At 52.0% G+C, this 25012-nt stretch overlaps 1 protein-coding gene across 3 annotated transcripts; it reads left to right on the top strand.

Annotated features, from left to right (window-relative positions):
- The first annotated feature begins 431 nt into the window (after nucleotides 1–431).
- FBXL18 (F-box and leucine rich repeat protein 18) lies at nucleotides 432–23685 on the top strand. 3 transcript variants are annotated; one of them, XM_072023915.1, is made up of 5 exons: nucleotides 432–1192; nucleotides 2089–2289; nucleotides 3174–4714; nucleotides 6984–7202; nucleotides 16685–18439. In XM_072023915.1, exons 1-5 carry the CDS (start codon nucleotides 944–946, stop codon nucleotides 16842–16844), a joined length of 2370 nt encoding a protein of 789 aa, XP_071880016.1. In that variant the 5' UTR covers nucleotides 432–943; the 3' UTR covers nucleotides 16845–18439. The 3 variants fall into 3 exon arrangements, with proteins under 3 accessions (XP_071880016.1, XP_071880017.1, XP_027325376.3); XM_072023916.1 differs by lacking the exon at nucleotides 16685–18439 and adding an exon at nucleotides 7419–8564 and having other exon boundaries at nucleotides 434–1192; XM_027469575.3 differs by lacking the exon at nucleotides 16685–18439 and adding an exon at nucleotides 18512–23685 and having other exon boundaries at nucleotides 436–1192.
- Nucleotides 23686–25012: the final 1327 nt, after the last annotated feature.

Raw genomic sequence — 25012 nt, 5'->3', positions numbered from 1 at the left:
ACCACTAATCTCACTCATGGCCATAAATGGCAACAATCAACCAGGAAGAAAGCAGCAACCTATTCATCTTCCTTTGTGGGTCATCTTTAAAACACATTTTCTATGAACAAAATTCCCCGAGCACACACGTAACTGGAAATTCCAGCGCTCCAGTCCTGTCTGTACTTGAGATTTGGGAAGAGGAGCTGACAGCGGGAGTGCTGAGCCAGCTGGTCCCAGTGGACGTTCCTATATGTGCTCGCAGCACCTCGGGGTGACTTCTGCATGGCCACCCGTGTGGGATTTGCCTCACACCTGCTGCCAGGGGGGGAAAATTCAGTCTCATCAGCACCCAGGTTATGCTCATTGCATAAATGACCTGCGAGGTTGAAGCCAGCTGGTTTACATAAGGGGTTTGTGGGGGGGGGGGGTGGATGCTTTGGAGGGCAGGGGATAGTACTGATGTTGGGATCTTGTTAGGATCACATCCTTTAGTGCTCGGGGTGTCACCCCAAGCTGCTCCCAGCCTACAAAACCACTTTGGACAGGGATGGGATCATTTGCCTGCTGCCTGCACTGAAGGGCAGGGCACTAATACAGCAAATGCCCCTCAGGCTGCAAAATACCCCACTAGGGTGACTAGCCAAGCCCTCCGTGCCCCGTATGCTGCTGTTGGCTGAGTCACGGCTGGGCACAGGGTGGATTTTCACTCAGGGAGCAGCCTCGAGGTTTCGTGGGGCGCGGGCTTGGCGTGAGTCAGCCGCTGAGGTGGCGGAGGAGACCGGGAGGAGGCAGGGAGGCTGCCCTGCTGGCTCGGCTCTCAGCACCACCAGAGCTGGGCAGAAGTGAAGAAACCAGTGCTTAATTTCAACCTCAGGGCCGAGCCCTGTAAACCGGAGGGGGGGCGAGCAGCGAGCCCCGCACCCCGCTGTGAGGGAGGCAGCGCCCAGCCGCCACCCCCAACATGGCGGCGGCGCCGCGCTCAAGATGGCGGCGGGAGGCGGCCGCCCCCTTCCCGCGCTCCCGCCTCAAGATGGCGGCGCGGGGCGGCGGAGGAGTGGCGAGGCGCGGAAGCCGGGTCATGGCAGCGCCGGAAGAACCGAGCGGCAGCCGGACCGGCGGGGAGCCAGGCCGGGAGGCGGCGGGTTTGAGCGGTGGCCGGTGTGGCGAGGGGACCGCCGCCGCCACCGCCGTCATGTTCCGCTGTGGTGAGGTGAGGTGCGGAGGGGCCGCTCCCCGGCCTCCGAGCGCCGGTGTAACCGCGGCCGGCGCCGGGATGGGGGCAACCGGGCTCCCCTCAGGGGCTGGAGCCGGTCCCCGTGGTGAGGGGGCTGCCCGCGGGGCTGGGCTGAGCACCCGGTCCTCAGGGGTCGCCCTCCTGTAGGGATGCGCTGTGGGGTTTTGTGGGTGCTGCGACGTGGTGCCAGGGCATCCCCTTCCCCTTCAGGGGCTGGCATTGCGTTAATTTCCACTCGAGCTTCGTTAAAAGCAGGGTTTAAGCCCCAAAACACCGCCTCGGTGCGATGGGGTGGACTAGGGGCCAGGCAGGAGCATCTGGGGGGTGATGGAGGGGTTGTGGGGTGAGGGAGGTTTGGCACGGTTACGGCGTGGTGTGGTGCAGAAGAGATGGGGTACCCAATCCTGGGCTTTAAACCTGCAGGTTTATTATTATTTTTGATATATATGAGCAGTTACATAACTCGTAAGGTTACGGGAATGGATTGCTCTTTGGGGAGGGATGTGAGAAGGGATTGCTGGGTTATATTCTGAAAGGATCGCTTTTCCAAAATGACGCTTTTCCGACTGCAAAGTCAGTGGCAGAGGAGGAATGAAGGTAAATGATTTATTTTTTAAGCAGCCCACAGCAAAAAGGTGACTAAAGATACTGTGGCTTTGTGTGAAGTTTTGCACCACCTCAGAATGGTCTTTTGAAGGAGAGGTTTGGGTTTCTCAAGGCAGGGGGGAAGTATTTAATGATTCAAGTGGTTCTGTTTTATCTTTATAAACCCTACTGAGACACAGAGTGTCTGTTTTCTCACAAGCTTTGCTGAAGTCTGTGAACTGGTAGCCTTTCTTTTTTTTTCTTTTTCTTTTTTTTTTCTCTTCCAGGAGCTTGTAAGTGGGGAGAGCGAGGAGGAAAGTAATGGTGTCAACCTGATGGAGTTCTCGGATGAGATCCTTTTGCACATCCTGAGCTACGTCCCTTGCACAGACCTTGTCCTGAATGTCCGGAAAACCTGCAGGAAACTCGCAACGCTTTGCCTTGACAAGAGCTTAACCCATACAGTTTTACTTCAGAAAGACTATAAGGTGGGGAGAGTAGCTTGCTTCTTCTGTTAGCTGTGACGACAAGTCTGTGTTCTGAAAAAATGCCAAGAAATAGAGTATTTCAGTGTGTCTGCATAAATGTCGTGCTCTTGAACTCTGAAAAACAAATAAACAATAAACTGTTTTATAAAAGCATTTGTTTTGCAGAATGCTTTGTTAGGACAGCTCTGTGCTCCCTTAGATAGTTTTCATTGATGGTATTTTATATATCTTCCTTTCTGGAGGCCAAATGAAAGTAAACTTGACTTGCCATTTATAGCTGCTTTTGACTATGGCTGTATGAAGATACCATTTTCCCAAAATACATTTTCCATGCTGTTGCACAAAGAAATCTATGTGAGCAGAAAAACTTGTGCATGCTGCTGTCAGGCATGCAGTCAGCTAAGCAGGAAAATGTATTTGAATTGTAACAAAAATAAAGCTTAGGAATGAAGGGTGATACATGTTATGAGGACCGTATCGCCAAGCCTAAGCTTCTCTTCCTCATTTCCAAAAGAAGAAAGCCGATGAAGGAGAGTGAAAGCGTTCTTTGAGTTTCCATAGATAATTCTGCTGAACTAGTTTTGCTGTTAGAAAATGGAGATCGTCCTCCGTTCCGCTATCAGCTGCTGAACAGATTTTGGCCTCGCAGTCAGTAATGCAGAACTCACAGCCTGAGAAGCTAAAGGAAGTGTAATCTTAAGAGGTCAAAGCATGGCAGATTAAGCGGTGCTTTAATGATTCTTAGGCTGTGCTAGTGTTCCAAGGCCCTTGGATGAACCACGTAATCTAAGTGCTAGCCAGTGTTAACCCCATCTTCAGATGGGAAACTGAGTCAGTACACACTTGCCATGTATCTCATTGAATCTGGTTTTGTTTGAGCACAGGTAAACAAAGACAAAGTGAAGCAACTGATGAGGGATATCGGAAAAGAGATTTACCAGCTGAACATGGCTGGGTGCTATTGGCTGCCCAGCTCCACTATTGATCATGTAATACGATGCAAGAACCTGGTAAAACTGAACTTGTCTGGGTGCCACATCACTTCTCTCCGCCTCTCAAAGATGCTGTCCGCCCTCCAGCACCTGCGCTCCCTGGCGATAGATGTAAACCCGGGTTTCGATGCCAGTCAGCTAAGCAGTGAGTGTAAAGCCACTCTTAGCCGTGTCTCGGAATTGAAGCAAACCCTTTACACCCCGTCATACGGTGTCGTTCCGTGCTGCACTAGCCTTGAGAAACTGCTGCTTTACTTTGAGATCCTTGATCGCTCGCGAGAAGGTTTTATGCTCTCCGGGCAGCTAATGGTAGGTGAGAGCAACGTGCCCCATTACCAGAACCTTCGCGTCTTCTATGCCAGGCTGGCTCCTGGCTACGTTAATCAGGAGGTGGTGAGGCTGTACTTGGCGGTGCTAAGTGATCGGACGCCTGAGAACCTGCACGCCTTCCTCATTTCTGCCCCTGGTAGTTTCGCTGAGACTGGAGCCACTAAAAACCTCCTGGACTCCATGGCTCGAAACGTACGCCTGGATGCTTTACAACTGCCCAAAGCCTGGATTAACGGCTCCGGGCTCCTGCAACACTTGAAGTTCAACAACCCTTTCTACTTCAGCTTTAGCCGATGCACCTTATCTGGTGGCCACCTGATCCAGAGAGTTATTAATGGGGGGAAGGATCTTAAAAGCTTGACCAGCCTGAACCTCAGTGGCTGCGTTCACTGTCTGGCTCCGGAGTCCTTGTTCCGAAAAGCAGAAGATGACATTGACAGCAGCATTCTGGAAAGCCTGGTAGTGTCTTGCTGCAACCTGCGACACCTCAACCTCTCTGCAGCTCACCACCACAGCTCAGAAAGCATAGGGAATCATTTGTGCCAGCTTCTGTCCAGGCTAAAGCACCTCCTCTCGCTAGCACTCCCGGTTTGTTCCATCACAGACGTTGCTGCAAACGTGGAAAAGCCTCCCATGCAGCCCAATGCGGCGCCCCAAACCTTTGGAAAGAAAGTCCGGGTGGGGATACAGACGTACCCGAGGAACTTAACGGACCAGGCGAATCAGAAGATAGAGTCTTCGGTGTTCTGGACTCTGATGGGAAGCCTCCGGTTTTTGGAAACCTTGGAGATAATAGGGTCCAGTTTTTCCTCTGCCATGCCCCGCAACGAGCCGGCCATTCGGAACTCGTTGCCTCCTTGCGTCCGGGCGCAAAGCGTGGGGGATTCAGAGGTGGCTGCCATTAGCCAGTTGACTTATTTGCAGAGCCTCACCCTAGCACAACTGCCAAATATCATTACTGGTTCTGGGCTCGTTAGCATCGGATTGCAGTGCCAGCATTTGCGGACTCTTTCGCTGGCCAACCTGGGCATGATGGGGAAGGTGGTCTACATGTCTGCTCTCATGGACATGCTGAAACACTGCAAGTGCTTGAGAGATCTCAGGTGAGGGGCTGCCATCGAACATCTCCGTTTTCTTTGTGGAGCTCCAGAAATGGAGCGCGTGGTTTGTGTAAAAACTGCAAGTGTTCCTCTTCTGATCGCCCTCTGTTCAAAAAAATGGGTCAAAAGTTGCTGCAACGGTTTGCAAACTGGTTGTTTTCTTTCCAGAGCTGAGGAGCACAGGAAGGCATCTCGTGCTGTTCTCGAGGGCTCAGGATATGCCTTTTAACCAGTGTTTTAAGCGCTTAAAGTCTCTGTGCTGCAACTGCCTTCCTTTTAGATAAGGAAGAGTGGACGCAGCATATTTGGGAGCTAGCTGTCAGGGCTAGGTTAAATGTTACGTGCCTTCGCTGACTTCTTGGCTTTGTGTACACGTACATCTCCTAAACTTCCAGGATGGAAGAGACTCCTACAATGTCTAGATAACTTAAAGCCCTATTGCAATATTTTTCTACCTTTGGCCTGTATTTTAAAACCACCATTTTTTTTTAAATTATTTTTTAATTTTATTTTTCCCCCCAAATCAATTTCTGTTGGTGAAACCAGCAGACCCATGAGGTCTGGTCATTATCCATTCACAAAAGAGGTCTAAAATGCCCAAGAACAGTAAAAACAAGGTCATCCTCTCATGGTGCATGCCTGTGACCACAAAGACAGTTAATTACAGCGTGACTAAAATCACTGCTCGTCAGCTGAGGCTGCTGTTTGTGTGCATGATCCCAACAGTGAAGAGGTAGCTGAAACCCCTCTTGTTTTTCCCTTGCCCACCACGTCCCGTTTTCAGGAGGCGAGGAGCGTTGCTCTCATCCCAGGGACAGCAGCTGTCGGAGATGCTGTTGGAGATTCGGTTGCTTAATGCCTCGGGTCACGTGCGTGGATATTTATTTATCCTTGAGCAGGCTGAATGCCCTTGGAAGAGCTGAGATGAGGGGAGGGAGGCTCGGGCGTGCAGCGCTGCTTCTCCCAGCTCCCAGAGCCTCCGAAATGGAGGCTGTGGGCACTGAAGATGGGAGGCAGCGCACAGCCTCTGGGAAGGATGAGCGAGGGACTCTCCTTGTGACAGCCAGGCGATTCAGGGGGAACTCTCGTGGTTCCTTGGGCGAAGCCTAAGGTTTTAAATAGGTTTAAAAGGTTTTTAATGCTCAGCGCTTCCTCCTGATAATGCACTTTTTTTTTCATTTAACTAATCCTCTGGTGCATCTCCCCCTTTTCCCCTCCCCACCTTCCGGGCTGAGCGTTAGTTTCAGGGCTATTCCAGAGCAACATTGTCATCTAGCGAGCGAGAGGCAGTACTGCAGCGTGTCCCTACAGGGATTAACCTAAAAACCTGCTGTAAGGTTGTGGGGGCTTCTGTGCTTTGTCCTAAACCGATTTTGGGCCAGTAATGCTGCTGAAAAATTGGAGAAGCTTCCTGTTTCCTTAATATTCGTTTCAAGCTCTTGCTCAAGGAGCTGGTGGGCTGTGAGGGTCTCTTCAGGTGTTGTAAACTGACCCCCATGGATTGTTCCCACCTGCTGGATTCACCTTGGCAGAGCTCTCGGCCCCGCTGACCCAGTGACTGGGCAGCCCACATGCTCTGAGGTCGGGGGGCATTGGGGTGTGCTGCTAGCTGGGGCACAGACCCCTCGTTGGGAGTATCCACGGCAGGAAAATCCAATCTCTGATCCCTGGGCTGAGTATTTAAAGTAAATTTTGCATCAATTCTCCATTAAATAGTGTCAATTCTTTCCCATCCTCTGACCAGGCAGGGCTGGAGGTGGTCAGTGCTGGCCCAGAGGCACGAGGTCTGCATCACCACGTGCACATTGTGAGTTTTTCACGCCTGCTTCTCTCCAGGCAGTAAACTAAAGCTAACCAGAGCAGGGGTGGGTGTGCTGGGGCCGTAAGTCCCTAAATAAGTAGATGTCAGCCCAGCTTTTCTTACCTATGTTTGTCCTAAGACCAGAATCAGTCTGCTGCTCAGCTTTCAGACCCACCTCACCCAACGTGCCTTTGAGGAACCCTCTCAGGAGCAGGGTTACAGCATCGTAGGGCCTTTCTGTGTGTTTGTCTCCCTGATGTCATTCGAGTGGGATGTCTGAGCTTGCAACGTCAGGATTTCGTGCCCTACCGCTGGCACCAGCAGGCAGAAGCTGTGTGTGCAGGTGGAACAGGTTGGTGGACGTTGGCTGCTCCATTTGCCAACCCCCTGCAAATGTGCCATCTTCTCTCTTACCTGAAAGCATCCCTAAGCCCCAGCTGCCCCCTGACTTGTTTCTCTTTCCTCCCGCAGGCTGGAGCAGCCCTACTTCAGCGCGGGCGCCCAGTTCTTCCAGGCGCTGAGCCACTGCTCCTCTCTCCAGAGGCTTTGCATCGTCTCCCGGAGCGGGACTCTGCAGTCTGACGCAGTGATGTCATTCATGGCCAGCTGCCTCGAGGTCGTCATGTGCCACATGTTTATGGGAGAATCTCTCACCGTCTGCAGAAACCTCCAGCAGTCCATTGTCCGGAGGTGAGTGAGGAAAAAGGGGTGGCTGTGGGATTTCTGGAGCTGCTCGAGGTTTATCTCCCGTTTCCTGGCTTGGAGCACTTGTTCTAAGAAGCTAATAGGTACCGTGTAACTGCTTGGAGCACGAAATAGCCTCTTAATTTCATAGGAGTCAATCAGTGAAACGTTTGAAGTTATTGTACGAATTCTTGATTCCGTTCCCACCCGCGTTCTCTGCAGCTCCATCAGCTGAAGTTCTGGATGTACGGCCCCGTCATAAATCAAACGGCACTTCTCGTGTAAACAAAACATCTGCCGACATTTGAAGCACTGAGAGGTTTGACCTTGAAGCTTTCCTCCTTTCCCACAAGTGACTGAGATAATTCTTCGTCCTCTAATCACTTGTAAATGTCACTTACTGATAATCCCCTGCTAGTACAATTCAAAGCCTTTTTAAAGGGTTGTTGTGAAGGGTTTTTCTTCGGCGGAGAATAAGGGGGGGGGGAAGAATTGGTACAAACTGCCTTTGCACGTTTGGCAGTTCTTAAATGCATTTCGCTTGGCCCCTTGCAGTGCTCTGAGGCTCACGTGGTGGGAAACGTTTGTGTGAGCCGTGAACTGCATTTGAAAAGAGAGCTTTTAATTACTCCTGGCATTTTGGAATCGAATAGCGGCAGTCATCTAACAAAATATTTCCTATGCAGCAGACTCTCCATTATTATTTTTCTTCTATCAGGCATTTTCTCCACCTTCGATCTGTTTTCTTTCTCACCCACTGTTGCTTTGCCCTGTTAAGCTCTAACAAAAATTCCGAATCGCACGGTGTGGTTACTGCGTCCTGAGGGGTGCTCCTCCCCCCAGCCTTTCTCCAACTCCAGCCTGACTTATTACTCTTGGCTCGTTTCCGAGGATCGGATCCAGAAGAGCCTATGACTACATCAGCTACCTCTTGAGCTGCACACGGGATTGCTTGTTACAGCCTCTAGAAGGCTCCCTGTTCTTTTGGGACAGTGATTGTCGGAAACACCTACATGAATCCCTTGTCAGGGATTCCTTGGGTTTGTATTTTTACAGGGCTTTGTATCGGTAAAGTCAGTCCTGGGTTGGTTTTGGTAGTGCTTTGGGGATCCTTAGAAAGAACCCAGAATCCACAGTTTCTGGTTTTTATTCTGCCCTCCTCCCTGAGATGCCTTTGCAGCACTGGCCAACATTTTAACATCTGCTTACTGAGCAGAAAAATGCTGTTCTGCAGTCTCTTCCTCCTCTCTTCCTCTGTTGTGTATGGATTCCCACTACATTCTGTACCTCTTAATAATTTAAACCCTGGGAACTTTCCAAAGAGCAGCTGATGCCTCATGAAAATGTTAAAAACTGCTTTTATATTTAGCAACAGTTCTGGCTGTCAGACTATTTCTCTCCTTTTGTGTCTTATTAATAGAGACGTTTGTATGAAAACAGAATTTTTGAAGTTCTTTTTTCTGAGCAGAGCATCTGCTCCCACTGCAGATCCTGCACCTGAAGTCATAATCCTCTGTGACACTGTAATTGGTGGCTCTGGAAACGATTTTGATGCCACGTAAGATTATGACTTCAGGAGGAGGAGAAGCAGTGGGAGCAGATGCTCTCCTAAGCAACAGAGATCCCGTTCTCATGCAACTGTCTCCAGCAATAACACGGAAGGAACAAAATACAGAAAATGATGTGTAAGCAAAGCCTGGGGTCTTCCACGAGCCATCAGCGAGCCTTTAACCACCTGATTTTCCCAGCGATCCTGTTCTCGTCCTTGCGTAAATGTGCCTCCTGATGGGGGTCAGGAATTGACTTTCTCTTGCCTGCGTTTTATCTGCTGCTCCAAGGGCGAGGAGACATGCAGTAAAATCCCTTAGCAAGCTAGTTCATGACTGAAACCTGTGGAAAAGGCTCTAGAATGAAAGAAGGTGGCTTTTTTTCTTATTTTTTTTTGAGGGGAGGGATGTGTGCAGATGCTGTGCGTGCAGGGAGAACACGAGGGATGAGTGGGAAGGAGGAGGTGAGAGCAGGGAGGGCATTTTTGCTCCCCTCCCTTGGAGCTGGGGGAAAGGATTTGTATTCCTCAGGTCCCGCTGTGGGGCAGAGTTCCTGCTGTGGGGCTGTGGAAATGATCTGGTTTAGGCTGAGGGCAGCCAAGTGACTGCAGCTTGTGAGCAAGAAGGTAGGGCTGAAATCACCCCCGTTCTCCCAACACCTCCAAAAAGAAATGAGAGCGAGGGGGTCCCCTAGGGCTGGGCGTATGCAGCGATTTGCTGCAGGTGGCAGGGCTGGGAGGGCTTGAAAATTCCATCCAGTGCCGTGCAGTTCTGTTCCAGATGTGGATTCACAGAGGGTTTGGCTCACAGAAGAGGCTGGGACCGATTTGTGGAGGACAGTTTTCTACCACAGACCTCTGCTGGAAGCTATGGTGATGGGAGCTCAGGTATTGAACCTCCAGCTCCACACCGATGGCTTAAAGCCTGAGCAGATTCTCAAACTCTTCCCCTTGCCTGTAAAATAGGATGGCATTATCTGTTTCTGCTCTCCTGAACTGCAAAGAAAGTTGTTCTCGTGCCTTTTAGCCTTGTGACAGCTCCAAGCTGGGCCTGGTGCTCTCCAGCTTTCCTGCGGGCAGTCTTCTGGCTGCAGCTCGCTGCTGTTTCAGAGAGGTTAGTTCGTGTTTCAGTCCGTAAAAAGCCTCTGATTCAGTCCTGCCTCTTTTGCAACGGAGCACAGTAAGCAGAAGAGAATTCGTCTGGAGCCCTCATCAGCAAACAAGAGGCTTGCAAGGGCAAGGTCTCCTCTGAGCCTGGGAGACGACGGTTTCCCTCTGGGCAGATAAATCATTGCAGCGTTCTTCTTTCTTCTTTTTTTCCTCGACGTGGAGGGGAGGGGTAATTTTTATGGTTCAGGGACATCCTCGGTGCACGTGGGAAGGGACCCAGTGATTAGAGGGGGGCGTGCAGCCTGGGTGAGCCATGTCCACTGCCCCCATCTGCCTCAGCTTTCACATCACACTGGTCTAGGCTCACGGTTTCCCTGTAAAACGACATTTCTCTCTCCATCACATGGTGCTCAGCTGCCGCCGTGCTTCAGATAGCAGCAGATCTCACAACAGCGTTTTCCTTTCTGTGCTTGCACCCTAACTTTGCCAGGGTGCTTATCTAAAAGCATATGCTGCCTTCGCTTAAATAACCCTTCTGTTAAACCCATTGCAGTGTCACTTCCAACCCATTAAAACCCCATAGTGCCAGGACCCACGGTTGTTTTATCTTCAAGTGTAACCCTTTATTTTTTGTTGTACAAAGAATTTCCTTGAAACGAGAGGTTTTCTCCCTTCTGGGCAGAGCTGCAGTGCTGGGATTCTTCCTAAATGGTTGCAGGGAGCTCCAAGCCGGGCTAACCAGGCGGTCAGAGGAGGGGGCTTGGCTTCGAGCAGCTTTCCCCGAGGATTTTCACACTGTTATATTGAGAAGCAGTCAGTAGATGGAGCTGTGACCTACGGAAGGTGCCCTGCTACTCTGTCCTGATGCGTTGCATGCTAAATAATCGTGTTTATATGCTTGTATTTCTCTGCCTCAAAAATCTTGCGGGAAAAGGAATTTGGATGGCTTCAGCATCGCGCTGCTCCATGGCACGGTCAGCGGGCACCTCGCAAATGTGCACAAGTTGCTCTCCTGGCGGAGCTTGCCAGCAGAAAATCGGCTGGAAGAGGGGATGGGAAATGCTTTGGCAAATGTCCCCTTGGCCTCAAGGACAGATTTTATTTTCCAGTGTGTTCCTTTAGAATTTTTCTGGTTTTAGCTTAAGGGTTTAGATAGCTCCTATCCTTGTAATGACTCCAAGGACTCTGCAGTACCAGACAATACACGCCTGGGAGAAGGCCTTGGAAAAACGCCTTGGAAAAGGCCGAGAAAGCAACGGTTAAATTAGAAAGAAAACAACAAAACCCACCACAAAGCAAAACGAAAAGTCTCAGGGAGACTTAAGGGAAAAGTGTCCAGGCACAGAGGTGAGTTGTGACTTAGAGGAGTGCAATTCAAGAGAAGCCGTGGAAGACGGCGTGGTCAGCAAGCGAAAGCTGTGTTTTGGGGAGGTGGGGGGGCAGCTTGGCCAGCCTGCTCACCTCTCCCAGAGGCAGGGAGGAACCTCCTGGGGTCTGGTAGCTTGTTGGGAGAGGGGACGGAGGCATGGGGTGCTGGTGCAGCATCCCCCGAGGGCTGGCAGCCCTAGCTCAAGCTCTGTGCCTTTGTTTCCCTCGCCACGCCAGCTACCTGTCTGCAGCAAATGGCTCTGCAAAGTCCCTCTGTAACACCATGCCTCGGGATCTGGATGACTGAGGGTTAACCAGTGCTGGGAATTACAAAGAACTTTAATGTTTTAGGACAATCTGCCTGATCTGGGGATCCAAGACATGGAGGAAGAGAAATATTAACTTGGCCCTCCTACTTCTGCCAGCGTCAGGTGTGAGCAGCGATTAGTTTGACGTGACTTTCACAATAGGACTCCTGCTACTTTCCAGGAATAGCTATTTCAGTCTGAATTAATCTTACTATTCAAGCGTTTGTCGCATTTTATGAATTTTCCCCTGCTTGTTGTTATTATTATTTTTTTAAACATGAAACCCTTGGCTGGATCTATCCTTTCCTTTAGCTGCCGATCCCGGTGCCCCGCGTGGCTGTGACAGCCGTGCTGCTCGCTGAAGGGCTGCAGCAGCCTCCTGGGGTTCAGCTGCAGAAACGGGGCTGCCAGGTGGGAGCTTGGGGATGAAACCAAGTATTTGGAAAGTGCTGAGCGAGCCAGCCCCTCTCCTGGCATTTGGCATGGAACTAAATTATTGCAAATGAATTTCTGCTCACATCAGTGCTGTGTGCGTCCCCCCACACCTTGTTGCTATTGCTCTGAAAGCCCCTTCAGCTTCTTTTTCTAGTCAACTGATTTATTCTTCTTGCTGGGATTCTCACTGTGGGCTCAGCCTCAAGAAAACCCTTCTCGGGTGTTCCTTTCCACTTGTGGATTGGGTGGGAGGGGGCTGCTGTAGGGCAGTCGGGGAGCGCAAGCTCCTCTTTGAATTCTGCAGAGCCATCCAGCACCCTGCTGCAGTTGCATGGGCGCTGCAGGAAGCTGGCATCACCACTCGAGGCTTATTTGAGATTTCCAAGCTGGTTTTTGCTTCCCTCCACCACCTTCTCTTCCTTCTGACCTTGACGAAGTCCCTCTCGGCGCAGTGCTGCTTCCCTGCATCCCGGAGCCAGCGCGGGAGCTGCCAACCCCGCTCCGCTAGCCTAAGCATGTTGTGGGCTCCGTCCCCGCGTCTGATTGCAGAAGACTTAATGTATCGCTGGGCTGGCGGAGTGAATCATTAGCATCCTGCTCCAGCTTTCATTGTCTGTTTCATTTCCTGCTCTTAGAAACCCCTGAATCATTCTGTCACGGGCTGAATAACAAACTGCATCCTTGTCAGCTCGCCTTACCCAAGAATTCGTTGGCGGGCTTGGCGAAGGCTGACTGTGCTCGGGGTGTGGCCCCGACACCTCTGCTTCTGCCAGGGATGTTGTTTCAGGGTGGGTTCAAATACTTTGCAAGCCAGCACAGCTCGTGGGGCCATCCCCAGCCTTGGTGTGTTTGTGTAGCTCCTTTTGGGGGCACTAACGCAGCCCCTTCGTAAATGCATTCCTGTGGCTAACCCAAGGGACTCGCTCCAACTACCAGCTCGTGTGTTTGGAAGGGAATTCAGTCCCGAAAGCCTCCTCGGGGGGAAGATGGCTTTGTGCACCAAGTGGCTTTCAGGCGGCGTCCTCCTCTCTGTCTTGGCTGGGAGATAAAACTGGAGCAGCACCGTCGTGCTCTCTCCTCGCGCGGGTGTAAAAGGCTGAGCGGAAGCATTAACTGCAGCTTTAAAGCTTTTCCATAGTAAAATAAATCTAATTGAGCAGTTGCTGCCGTTGCTTTTTAATTTGTGGAAGAGATTAGGAAATAACTTTCAGCTTGCTCTGGCAGAGCACTCCCCTAGGACGTGTCCCGGGCGCTCTGGCGTCGCTCCTTGGGTTCTCGTTCCCTCCCTCTCTAATTGTCCGGTCACATTTGCCTGATGCAGAGTTCAGCTGGCAAAATAACGTTAAGAAACCCAGTCTGGAAGCATTTCTGACAAACCTCAGCTCCCGGGAGAAGCGGTGGAGTGCCATTCGTGCCTTACAGAGGGAAACCACGGTGCGGAGAGGTAATTCCCCCCTGCTTGTGGGGTGCATCTGGCGCGTGTCGCTTCTTGTCCGGGACACGATGCGGTGGCAGAGGTGGCAGTGCTGTGTGCCACGGACTTCCAGAGTCCCGGCTGTGCCCTTCTTGGGTTGGAGTTTGGACTGACGGGGCTCACGGCGAGTGGAAATGCTCTGTGGGGGAAATATCTCCTTGTGTGGAGCTGGAAGCGACTTGAGGAATCGCAGCTGCTTTCCTAGGGAACTTCAGAGGTGCGTTTCTGAGATGAGAAGATGAAGTCTGCGCGACACCAGTGCTCTTGCAGAGTTGGAAATGGGTCTCTGTGGGCGTTGCACCCCTCTTGAAAGCGCTCTGGGGGCTGGCTGGGTGGCAAGGATGCTCCCAGCTGACACAGGAGGGTGCCTGGGGGAATCCCACCCGCAGCCCCTTTGGTGTGCCTGGATGAAAAAAGAAAAAGCTCTGTTTTATGCCCTTGGCAGTCGCTGTCAATGAGGAGAGAGCTCCTGCAGTTCCCTGGACCTGAGATCTGGGCACAACCAGTGGAGCAAACCCGCAGTGTCCTCCTGGCCTTCCTGAAAAGAAGAGCAAAGTGCCTGCCTGGGCCTTGGGTCGTGTCCCCTTGGGTCATGTCCCTCGGCAGCTGCTCCCTTCCACCACGCCGTGCTTCGGGGACAGGAGTTCCCAGCCTGGCTCAGGTACGTGGGCTGAAGCTTCCAAGACAGATGCCACATGTGAGTTCCCCGATGCGAGCCGCTCTTCCAGCAACAACAAACTTACGCCGTGCCTGGCGGAGGGTTAGCAGGGGCTTTGTGCGTGCGGGTGGAAGAGCTGTGCGCAGGGCGAAATGTGGCTCGGGCTGCCTCCTGGCCTCCTGGGAAGCTCGCTCCTGCTGGAAGCAACGCTCCAGCCTGTGTGTGAAGTGGAAGAGGAGGAGGGAGGGGATACGTGGCTGCAGCAGAGATTCAGCTGCTGCAGCGAGGGCTGTGCAAACCGGAGTCCAAATCTGCTCGTTCCCCTCTGTTCCCCCAAATCAAGCTTCTCCCGCTTTCCTGCTTTCTTTCCTTCCTTCCTTTTTCTTTCTAGAGCCTCTTTTCCCATGAGCTTATCTCAGTTTGTGGAGTTTCAAAATCTGGCCTCCATCCGCTCCCGCTGCGTCGTGTTTCCTCGTTTTACCTGGGGTGAGTTTCTTTTGTTGCCAGTGCTTAATTACAGCACCTCGCCTGCCCTCGCCACCTTGCCAGCAGTCGTGAAGTGGGATGTGCCGAAGCACCTGAATTTAGCACAGGGCTTTTCTTAGGTTTCTCTGGAAATTGCAAGAGAAACTACATCCTTTGCTTCCAAACGCTGCCTTTTCCCATCCGTAGGGGTTGGAGGTGAGTTTGAGCAGCTCCTAAGGTAGCGGAGCTGTCGTCTTCTGGGCATTTGTGGTGCAGACAGACAGGAGGGCACAACCCACGGCTGCAGGCTCTCTGCTGAGGTTTTCCTGCAGCTTTGGGCTGCCCTTTGGCCATATCAGCAGGTGGAGTTTGGGGACTCGTTGGTTTCCTCTCCAAGGAGCTGTGTCTGAAAGCACACACCGGCAGTGTTTGCCAGGAGATAAAGGCATTCCGGGGAGGGACTCTTTTGTCTTGCTAAAATCGGGGGAAATCTGATTAAAGTGCGGACCTTGCTCTAGACTTTTTCCCTTTCTTTTTGACTTTGTCCCTGACCTACATATTGCATCCTGCCACGCTGCTTGGAAGTAATTGAGAGCGTAGTGGTAGGCTATTTACCAAGCTGTTCGCTTGAAAATAACCTTCCTGTGTCCAGTCCACACCTGTTCTGGGATAATTTTGGAGGCAAATAACAGAGTGCCATTAACCCTTGCAGCTACGGGCAACCTGTTCAAGGTCTGAGTGCAGCGTTGATGCTGGGAGGAACGTATGAAGCAGGCTACGATCTGATATCTGTTTTTCAGCTCCGTGGATGATTCCAGCCAGCTGCTGCAGCCAGGCCCACAAAGTGTCCAGATCCCAACTGGGATTCTTCAGAGACCTCCTTGTAAAAGTTCCTGCTGGTGGATGGATGGTGGTTTGGTGTTGTGTCTGCTGGACCAGAGGCTATGGCTGGAAAATATGTGTGCGGGGGGGTATTTTCTTTGTATCCCAGTGGTTGTTTCTGATTAAAGGACATGTTTTGAAGGGGCTGCTAGTCAGTTGCCTCGCAAACTTGCTTTCATTTAATTAATCATGATGAGTTTAGTCTGGAGGTTTCGTAGGAGAGAGCAAGTAAGCGTATCCTTGGCTTCTTTCCCTCGGAAAAAAGCAGGGTTTCATGCCTGGAACTGCAGTTCTTTTGTCTCCCCGGGTCAATATCCCTCTCTGTCCTTCAGCTTTTCGTTTTACGAGCCGCACGCTCGCAGGGGTAGATCCAGTTTGAAGTCCATCCAGGTGTGGAATGAGGAAGAACCGTCAAGAAGATTACAGGAGCTATTCTGCAACTCATTAACTCGATCTCTTCCCCTTCTTGTTATCTCCTCCCCGTGCCGGGGGCCTTTCGAACTAGGGCTCTAAGTGCTTCTCACTTAATCTAGCCCACCTGGACAGGTGTACGAAGAAAGGAATTGCCTTCCGGGGACGGACTCGAGGAGCAGAGGTTGCGGAGGGAGTCTGCTTTTGGGAACTGCTAATCCCGGTTTAACATTATGACAGCTGCTCGTTAAAATCGGGGTGTTTTTTAACAGGCAGTTAAAGGAGAGGCTTTGCACGCACGTTTAGCTGAGAATAATAGCGAGCCATGTGCATTTGATTCTTTTTTCTTAAATCACGCAAATTGTACATGGAAAGAATTCTCCGGCGTCAACTTGCTGGGGGATGGAATTTACAAGGTTTGCAGTAATGTACAGCTTCCTGTTGAGGGGGAGAGAAAATTACAAAGCTTTCTTTTTTTTCCCTTTTTTTAAAAAGATCAAATTCAAACCTCTTCTACAACCCTGGCCTCTTTGGAAGGTACGCTTACTGCGTTGGGGTTTTTCAGCAGTCTTGGTGGCAGATTGTCGTGTAAACTTGTCCAGGTCCTTGTTCTTATAGCTACATGTCAGGGCTGCTTATAAGCCATGATCTTGTATAGGGTGAGAAGGCAGCATGCAGATCTAATTTGGGAGGCTCTAGATACAAAGAAAGAGGCAGAGGTTTCTTGCCTTGGGGAGGTTACGGTCAGGAAGGCTGCGTCTCATGAAGATCGCGGCTTCTTCCTAGCTGAACTTCAGTAAGCTCGGCCTATTAACATGATTTTCTCTGCAGGACTGTGGTGTTGGATAAGGAACATGAAGAGCTGAGGCAGAGGAGGGACTATCAAAGAGACATTTGCTGTATTTTCTGTAATTGCACCGCAGACTTTACCAACCGCCTCCCAGATCGGCGATTATTTGCTGCTTGGTTTCTTGTAGAGCCAGGGAAGTAAGAAACTGCTCAGCTCCTACCCAGGCCTCCAGATCCTCCCAAGGAGCCGTGTCCTTTTCTGCCAGCCCTCAGGCGTGAGGCATGAAGGGCAGTCTGTGATGCAGAAAGATAGAAAACTGCCCCAGGTAGTGCTGTTGCTGGAAATCCTCACTCCTGCGGCTACTTAGGTTCAGGCAAATTAATTTAACCCACCAGGACTCAGCAGCTGAACTCGGTATGGGAATTCCTCTGCAGCATTTTTTGGCAGCTCTGCTCCAAATCCTTTATGCACGGAAGCATCCTCGCTGTCCCCCAGGTAATGCCAGCCTCCTGTAGCCTTTTCTTCAGTCGTCTGCACTGCTGGCACTGGGGCTTCTCCGGTGTGTTTCCAGCAGCCAAACCTCCAGCCATCCCCTCTGCTGGAGGATAACCTGCCCGTCTCAGTGCTAAAGACGAGCTTCAGACACACGTCTGGGTAAGAGGAGCTTGTTTAGCAGCCGGCCCTTCTCTCGACCCAACACAACTCGTTTCAGCCTCGAGGGACTGACGCTGCCAGTTCGACTCTGCCTCCCTCAGAGTGACACCGAGCTGGCCCTTGTCACACGGTTCAGTGGAAACATCTTGGTGGCACGGTGCTAATAGTCACAAGTGTTTTACTCTTCAGGGTGTAGCCCTTAAGCTACAGCAGAACTTCCTTCCCCCCCCCCCCAGCTTTAGGAGGCTGAACTCTTTTGTTGTGCTACCCCAAGCAATGCAATTTCTCCTCTCCCACGTTCTCTTGCTGGGCTGCTGTTACGCAGCCTCCTTGCTTAATGGGGTCTTGGGCTTTTATATGGCTCCTTATACGTTGTATAGATGGCTTTAATTCTTGCTGTTCTCCTCTGCTGCTCCTCTCTCGTGCTGTCATATCAGGCCCGTCACTTGCAGGGTCTGGGATTCTAGGTGCATGTACCAGAAAGCAGAGAGGTGTTGGCAAGAAGAGCTGGGAGGACAGGAGGAGCCCGCAGGTTTTCCTAGGAGGGGACAAAACCCCTGGGGCTGTGGATTTAGAAACTGGAGCCCAGAATTGAAGTGGCAAAGAGGGGGTACGTACATGTGTTGGGGGCAAACTCACGGAGTGCTAAGACAGGTTTCTGCCACTTGTGTTAAAAAGGAGGCTGTGTGTGTGTGTGTGTGTGTGCTCTTAAATGCTTATCTGCAGATCTGAGCTTTCTAAACCTGCCTGTGCTCTAATTGCAGAGTGCAGACTCTGCATGCAGAACAACCGAGCCTGGAGCAATGATCCCCCACTCGGCCCTGAGGGAATGCCCAGCGCTGCTCTGGCCTGATTTTATTTTTTTTAACAGCCCTGCAACTTGCTGCTGCTTTGTAGCTGGTGTAAATTGTTGTCGCTGGGCACCCTGCTCAGCTGGGATCTCAGAATACCATGATGTTGTGATTTATTTTTTAAATCTTTCTCTCCCTGCCCTCATCAAGCTTGTGTCAGCTCAACAGATCTCTGAAAAGGGCACAAGCCCAGCCTGCGCTCCCCAATGACACACAGAGAGGAGAGAGGGAGACCCTGACTTCCAGCTGCCCCCCTGAGCACCCTTCCTTGCCCCCGCCGCATGGTTTTTATCCACTCGACCCCCTCCTGTTGCCCTGGAGCTTTAGTATTCCTCCCCAGCTAATAACCTGTGTCTGATTCAGTTTCCAGGCGGACCGCCCCGCGCTAAACGTCGTCATTTTCCCTCTGCTTCACGAGGACTTGACGGAGGTCATCAGAGACGTCCCCATGAGGCACTTGGATGAAATCACCTTGTTCAAAAGCCGAGTGGCCGAAGAGCCCCCCAACCTGTGGTGGTGACTGGTGATCAGCATGGCAAGGGACACTTGGAGGGAACGCGTGGAATAGCTTCTCCTTGGCCTGGATTTCCCCACCTTCAGCTCCCGGCCACCTCGCTGGATGCTGTACAATCACTTTCAGTAGGTGCAATTGCGAAATAAAAACAAAACAAAACAAAAAAGCTGTTCCTTCGCAGTGGGGAAACATCTCTTGGATAGTGCTCGCATCTGAAAAGCCTGTCTCAAAGGCTTCTGAAATGTGGTGAGTGTTTCCTTGTGGTTGATGATGAATTGCTTGGTTCCTTTCCTCAAGATGAAGGTAAGAGAACCTGACGTAGTAACGCTCTTCCCCCCCGTGTTGCCCGGTGTGTTTTTTAAGGGCCCCCGTGTACTTTGGCGGCGTGCTTCGTGATATTGGTGGAAATCATCCTGTGCTTTGGTCTGTTTTGGGCAAAGTAGAAAGCCTGAGACAGCCAAGAGGCCCAAATGTGTTGCTCCATCGGAATGCATCACGTTTTTCCTGTGTTACAGACCCGCATTTGTAGTCACACGCACACACATGCAATCACAGATATCTAACGGTCCTTTGATGAGAAGTACCACGAGGACTCTTTAATTTTTGAGTAACAGCTCCAGGTTATTAACACCTCGACCATGGTATCTTCTGGTTGAGACGGTTCCCATCAGTGGGCCTGGTGGCAGAAGCTCTCAGCTATTTAGGAAATCCTTGTCCTAGGGTAGATGGGGCTCCTGTCTGGTGGAAGTGCTGTCCGTGTCGCCGTTTAGATGGGAACGTAGCGTGCCGGTTCTGTCCTCGGGTCCCATGCCTTGAGCTCATGCTAATTTTAGAGATGTTATCGAGCGTTTTCACAGTGTGATTTCAGGCAGCTTCTCCGCTCCACAGAACCTCCTCAGGCATCAGCAGTGGTCTGGATCACTTTCATATTGCCTTATTTACTGAGCACTTTTCTGAAAGCATCAGACAGCTGAACCAAAAGCCGAGCTGTGAATTCCTGGAGCGACGGTTCTGGGTGGCAGTCGGATTTCTGTTTTGCTGGAGTATTTTGGGGTAGAGCAGTGGGTCTGTCCTCTGCAAAGCAGCTATCACCCAGTAACTTCTCCACCCATTATCTCCTAAGCACGGTCTCGTGTTGAGCAGTGCTCTTCTGGGGAGGCCCCGTGTCATCCAAAGGTGATGTCCCCATCTCCTTGTCAGCGCTTTCTGTGCAGGGTGCCACCTCCCAAATGCTCTTCTGTGATCAGCGTTTCATAGGAAGCCTGGTTTGGTGGGATAGCTTTGAGGACAAAAAGCATCTCGCAGCTTTGGAGGACTTTCCCTTCTTACTTCCCCATCAGTCAGATGTGCACGTGGCTGGGAATCTCTTGCTGGTGTAAATCAGACTGCAGCAACCTACACTCGGACAGGTTATGGTGTGGATGAGCAGGATAACAAACCTACTACCACACATCTGGGCACTGCTAAAACTAACCCTGCCTGTTTGCTGTCTGCCCTCAGCTTCTCTCCCTCCTGCACCAGCAGCCGGTACCGAGGCCGGTCCCTGCTCCTCCGGGAGCAGCTGCATCTTCCTACAGACGAGCCCCGAGTGCCACAGGTAGGATGCTGTGCTGGTGCGTGCAGCAGGCTGCTACCCTCTCCTTGGCATCCCGCCACTGTTTTCTCTCCTGCTGTCCCAGGGAGGCCGTTCTTTCTACCTCTTGTCACATCGCTCGGCTGTTTGAATCCCTCTCTCCCTCTCCAACAGCTTTTTGTTTTTTTTTTCTTTTTCCCTTCTCTTCCTCCCACACTTTAGCAAATCAGATGGACTCCTTGGCAGGCACGCGAGTCGCTGCTCTGTCCAGTTCAGGCCACTTCAGCTCTGCCTGGTTGTCGTCCAGGTTTCCTTCATGGAATAAATGATGGGGGTCAGGCAGCAGGCAGCACCAACCCCACTGTCTCCTCCTGTGCCTCCAGCCTCAGGGCAGGGTAGAGGGGAGGCTGAGGGTATGGAGCCAGCTCTCTGCTGCCTAAGGGGACCAGTTTGGTACTGTGCACAGCAGGAGAAAGGCTGTCCCCATCCCAAACAGGGATTTTCTCTCCACCTACACCCTGCAGCACCAGCGATCCCCATCTGCCTGTCCCGCTGGGCTGGGGCAGACAACCAGGCAGGTTTTACGGCACCACGATCCCGTTGCCTGCAGCACGGCGTTCAGACAGCTGTATTCATGCAAACGGGTCAAAAGTCCCGATGCAAACGCTACCAGCTCTGAGCAGGGATCACCCACAGGTGGTAAAAGGAGCCCCATAAATAGCGACGAGGAGCTAAAAGCTCCTTCCCTGCTCCCCGACTGCGGGCCGAGGCTCCCAACCCCTGCTACAAATTCTCTTCTGGTGAGTGCGAATTTCCGCTGCTCCTGCACTCCAGGCAGGATCCACCAGATGTTAATAATGTGCTTATTTTCTCTAAGTGCTATTTTGGCAGCGGTGTTAATTACAATTTATATTCTGCAACATTTACACTGGGAAAAAAGAACCCACCCTAATAGTCCCCGATTGGCAGAGCCGGGCTATTAAGCATAGCACCATATGTTCAGAGCAGAGCAATATATGGGGCTCGGAGACCGCTCGGCGTGCAGCCTTCGAGCAGGAGAGGACAGAGGGACTGGTGGTTTTGCTTTTATTTAATAAGAAATTCTCCCCCTTTCCTCTGGTTTCTGTCCCCACCTCTCTGGAAATCTCCCCCTGCTACCCGTAAGCGCCTGACGAGGCGATCCCTGCGCCTGCTGATGCTGCTTCCCATCGTTTCAAATAAATGAAGTCGATTACCAAAGGTGCCCTTCTCGCAGGAGCTGCCTCTGCAGGGTTCCCGGTCCCTGCTGGCGTTTCGTGCTGCTCTCCTCATCAGCCCTGCGAGCTCTGGGGACCGCAGGAGCAGCAGCCTGCGCTGTGACCCCGGCAAGGTCCCCGGGAGATGGACGTCCCGGGGCGAGTCCCAGCAGTGGGTAAAATCAGAAGTCTTTTGCTCTGTTCCTGTTCAAAGTCCTATTTAGGAACGTGGCTTTGGGTTCCTGCGGGCTGGGAGGCTTTAGGTGTGAGGAGTGACTGTGATTTTGGTGGAAGAAGCTTGGTGGGACCGAGCCCTCGGTGTTTCAGGAGGTCTCTTAGGAGTGGTTTTTAGGGGACTGCTCCCTCAGCTGTCTTGCCAAGTGGATTTTAGGGTCTTTTTGCAATGTGGCAGTGGGAAGGGGGCTGGGTGGCACCAGCACTCCCTCAGGGGGATTTGGGATTTTGGGATTTGGTGGTGGGGATGTTTGGGCATCACCATTACCCTTTTCTGAGGCTGCCCCGGCTGCGGCTGCGTGGCATTTTCCAGTTTGTGCAGCCTCATCGGTGCAGGAGAATTGGTTTATCCCCCTGGGGGGGAATCCTCCCCAATTTTTGGTCCCTATCGGGCAGCCACAGCTCCTCTCCTGCCTGTGGGGCACCCCGCGAGCCTGGCTGGGTGCTGTGGGGCCGAATCTCCTCCGCTGCAGCTCCCCGGCCCCTCCGATGAGACGTACAGGGTGCAGTGGCAGGAGAAGCATTTCCATAGAAACCAGGCGGGATATGTACGGGGAATAATGATTAATGGGGAGGGGACGGCGCCTCCGGCCCTTCTGCTGTGTTAGGGGGCAGAGGGACAAGCCAGAGCACGGGTTGGGGGGGAAAGGCAGCCCCAAAAACCGATGAGAGCCGTCCCTCAGCGGGCTCAGTTCCCCTCTGCTCCCCCCCCCACCCCCGGCTTTCGTCAAATTTTCAAAATGGCCAACCCGGGTAGAAATAATCCGAATAACGAAACGGGATGGATGAGGTCTGACTACTAACACTGTTGCTGTTAGCAGCAGGATTTCGGCCATAAAACGTGAAGCAAGGGAGGCATTGACCTTTCTGCTGCTGGAAATGAATGGAGACATCAATATCCATTGTTTGGTGGCGCTGACCTCTGACGCTCTCCTTTCTCCCTCCCTTTCCTTTTTTTTTTTTTTTAATTCCCCCCCCAACACTCGAGGGAAGGGGTCAGGCTGTACCATCGATTGATCCCGATCTTACTTGGTGATAAGGAAATAATTGGGATTTTAAAGATCTCTGCTGCTCGCCGGCAAAATGCGTGCGCGGGCGTGCGCGCTAAGCCCCTGCTCCTCTCCGCGTTGCTTCTCCCCCTTCCCTCGTGGAAATTCAAAGCTCTGAGATCTGAAGGAAGACATCAATATAAGTTTAATTACAGTGGGGTTTTTATTTCATTTTTTTTTTTTAAATGGTAAAGTGTAACGTTTTATGTTAATGCTGTCGGAGCCTGGCTGCCTGGTGCCTTGTTTTATTTATTGTTTTAAGTAGCCCCTTCTTTTGTGAACTTCGTCTATGTACAGCGAATGTGAAATCAGGCATTGCTAATTAGCTGTATGACAATTAAGTAATGTAGCACAAAACCATTAGGACACTGGATTTGTTTTTGAAGTTCGTCCTTTGAAGTGGAAGCTGCAGCTCCCTGCCCAAGGCTGCTGGGGAAAAATGTTTTTCTATCAAAACTTTTCTTTGAAAATAAAATGTCAGTGTAAGAGTCCCTATTGCTGTCGTCTCTCGCTACGAACAGCGGGTGGAAATTGTTTCTCATTGTCAAAACTGCTGGGAAGGGGAATGCAGACAGCATCGCTCGAGCAGTGGCTCCCCAAACACCCTCGGCTTTGCCGGAGACGTTGCCAAAACCGCTCGGTGAGCTCATCGAAGGAGAACGGCGATGCCCTGGGAGGGGAGAGCTGGGTTGTGACCAGCACCCAGGGGGTGGCCGGGGAAGGTGGCTCTGGGGCTGGCTCCGGCACACCAAGGGACACCAGGAGCAGCTCCGGCCAGCTCCTGGGCTTGGGCTCCTCCAGCCGTGCGCTCGTTCCATGCTCGTGTTTGCGTCCGGCCCCGTGCTCTCGTGGTGAGTCCAGTTCTGAATGTGCAGCTTTCCTGTGCGCTGGTGGCATGTAAAACTTCAAATAAAGAGTGAAACTGTTTGGAACCGGGTCTCTCTCCTTGCCTCCTGCCTCGTGTTTCCCCTTTGAAGCCATCCTCCCGGGAGGGCACGCTTTGGTGCCGCGTTTTAGGTTGAAGCAACGTGAGTTTGAGGGGCTGCTTCGTGCCTAGGAAATGCTGCTCCTCCCTGGGTGTCCACGTGCTGATGAGCCTCATTTCTGTGGGACAGCACAGCCGCAGCCCCTGGTTTGCAGGTAGGTGAACCGAGGTGAGCGGTGGAAGGTCTGGCACCCCAAAAAAACCCCAAGCTACCCCCTAAATCTTGCTCTGATCCCACAGCCCCTGGGCAGCGAGCTGCACCCCTCTGCACCAAGCCAGAGAGTCGCAGCCCAGGGGCTTGGTTAATCCCGGTAGCGCCGCTGTGATGGGATTAAGAAATCCCCAAAATAACCGGGGGAGGTACAAGCTCTCGGGATCGCTGTGTGCTTGGCTTCTGGCAGGTGAGTCTGTGCAGGGAGCACGTCTGCACTGATCTCCCCCAAATTAATTGGTCCAAGGTCACCAGGCGTAAATTTTAGAGGTGATCCTGGGCTCGCCTTTGCCTTTTTTATGCCCCTGTTGGAGCAGCCCCCGTCGTGTTTAACTTACGGGTTTTATTGTTCCAGTAACTTTGATCTGAACGTGGTTTTGGGGGGAGGGAGGAAAGAGATAAGGAGGGAGGAGGCTGGGGAAGGAATGTGCTCCTAGCCTCTGCCAGGCCTCCGACCTGGGCTCGCTGCCTTGGTTTGGGCATTAATGATCCGAGAGGAGGGCTCAGGGGGGACCGGGCTGGTGTCGGGGCAGGGACGAGCTGCAGCAGAGGCTCGGTCCCCATGGGACACGTCCTTGTGTTGTCACCTCCACTCCAAGCAGGGGCTGCAGCCAAAGACCCAGAGCGGGGATTCCTGGGGGGGCATCCTTTGGGTCAGGGGCTGCCTTCTGCTCGGCATCCAAGTGGCCTCCGGTGCTTTTTTCCCATTTTATTGTGCTCAAATTTGCTTTTCGATGCATGGAGTAGAGAAGCAAGAGGAGAAGGAGCAGAGAGAAACGAGCCTTTTCCCCCCACCACGAAGCCCAAAGGAAGGAGCAGGATTTCTGAGCGCCTCCCGGTGCCGGCAGCGTTATCGCCGTAACATCGCCGTCCTCGCTCCTCCTTCCCCCCGATAAACAGGAATTAAAAACACGGCTAATAAAAGGCGTTTGCTTTCTCCAGGAGGAGGAAAAGAAGGGGAGGGGAAGAAAGAAAGGAAAAAAAAAAAAAAAAGCCTTGAAAATGCTAAAGGACATAAAGGGCATTCATGAAAGGGTTGGATGGTGGTTATTGCAGCAGGGGG

This window comes from Anas platyrhynchos, chromosome 15 (assembly GCF_047663525.1).
Source record: "Anas platyrhynchos isolate ZD024472 breed Pekin duck chromosome 15, IASCAAS_PekinDuck_T2T, whole genome shotgun sequence".
Classification (NCBI taxonomy): Eukaryota; Metazoa; Chordata; class Aves; order Anseriformes; family Anatidae; genus Anas; species Anas platyrhynchos.
The sequence above is the reverse complement of the archived record's forward strand: the minus strand, read 5'-3'. Positions and strand labels throughout refer to the sequence as shown.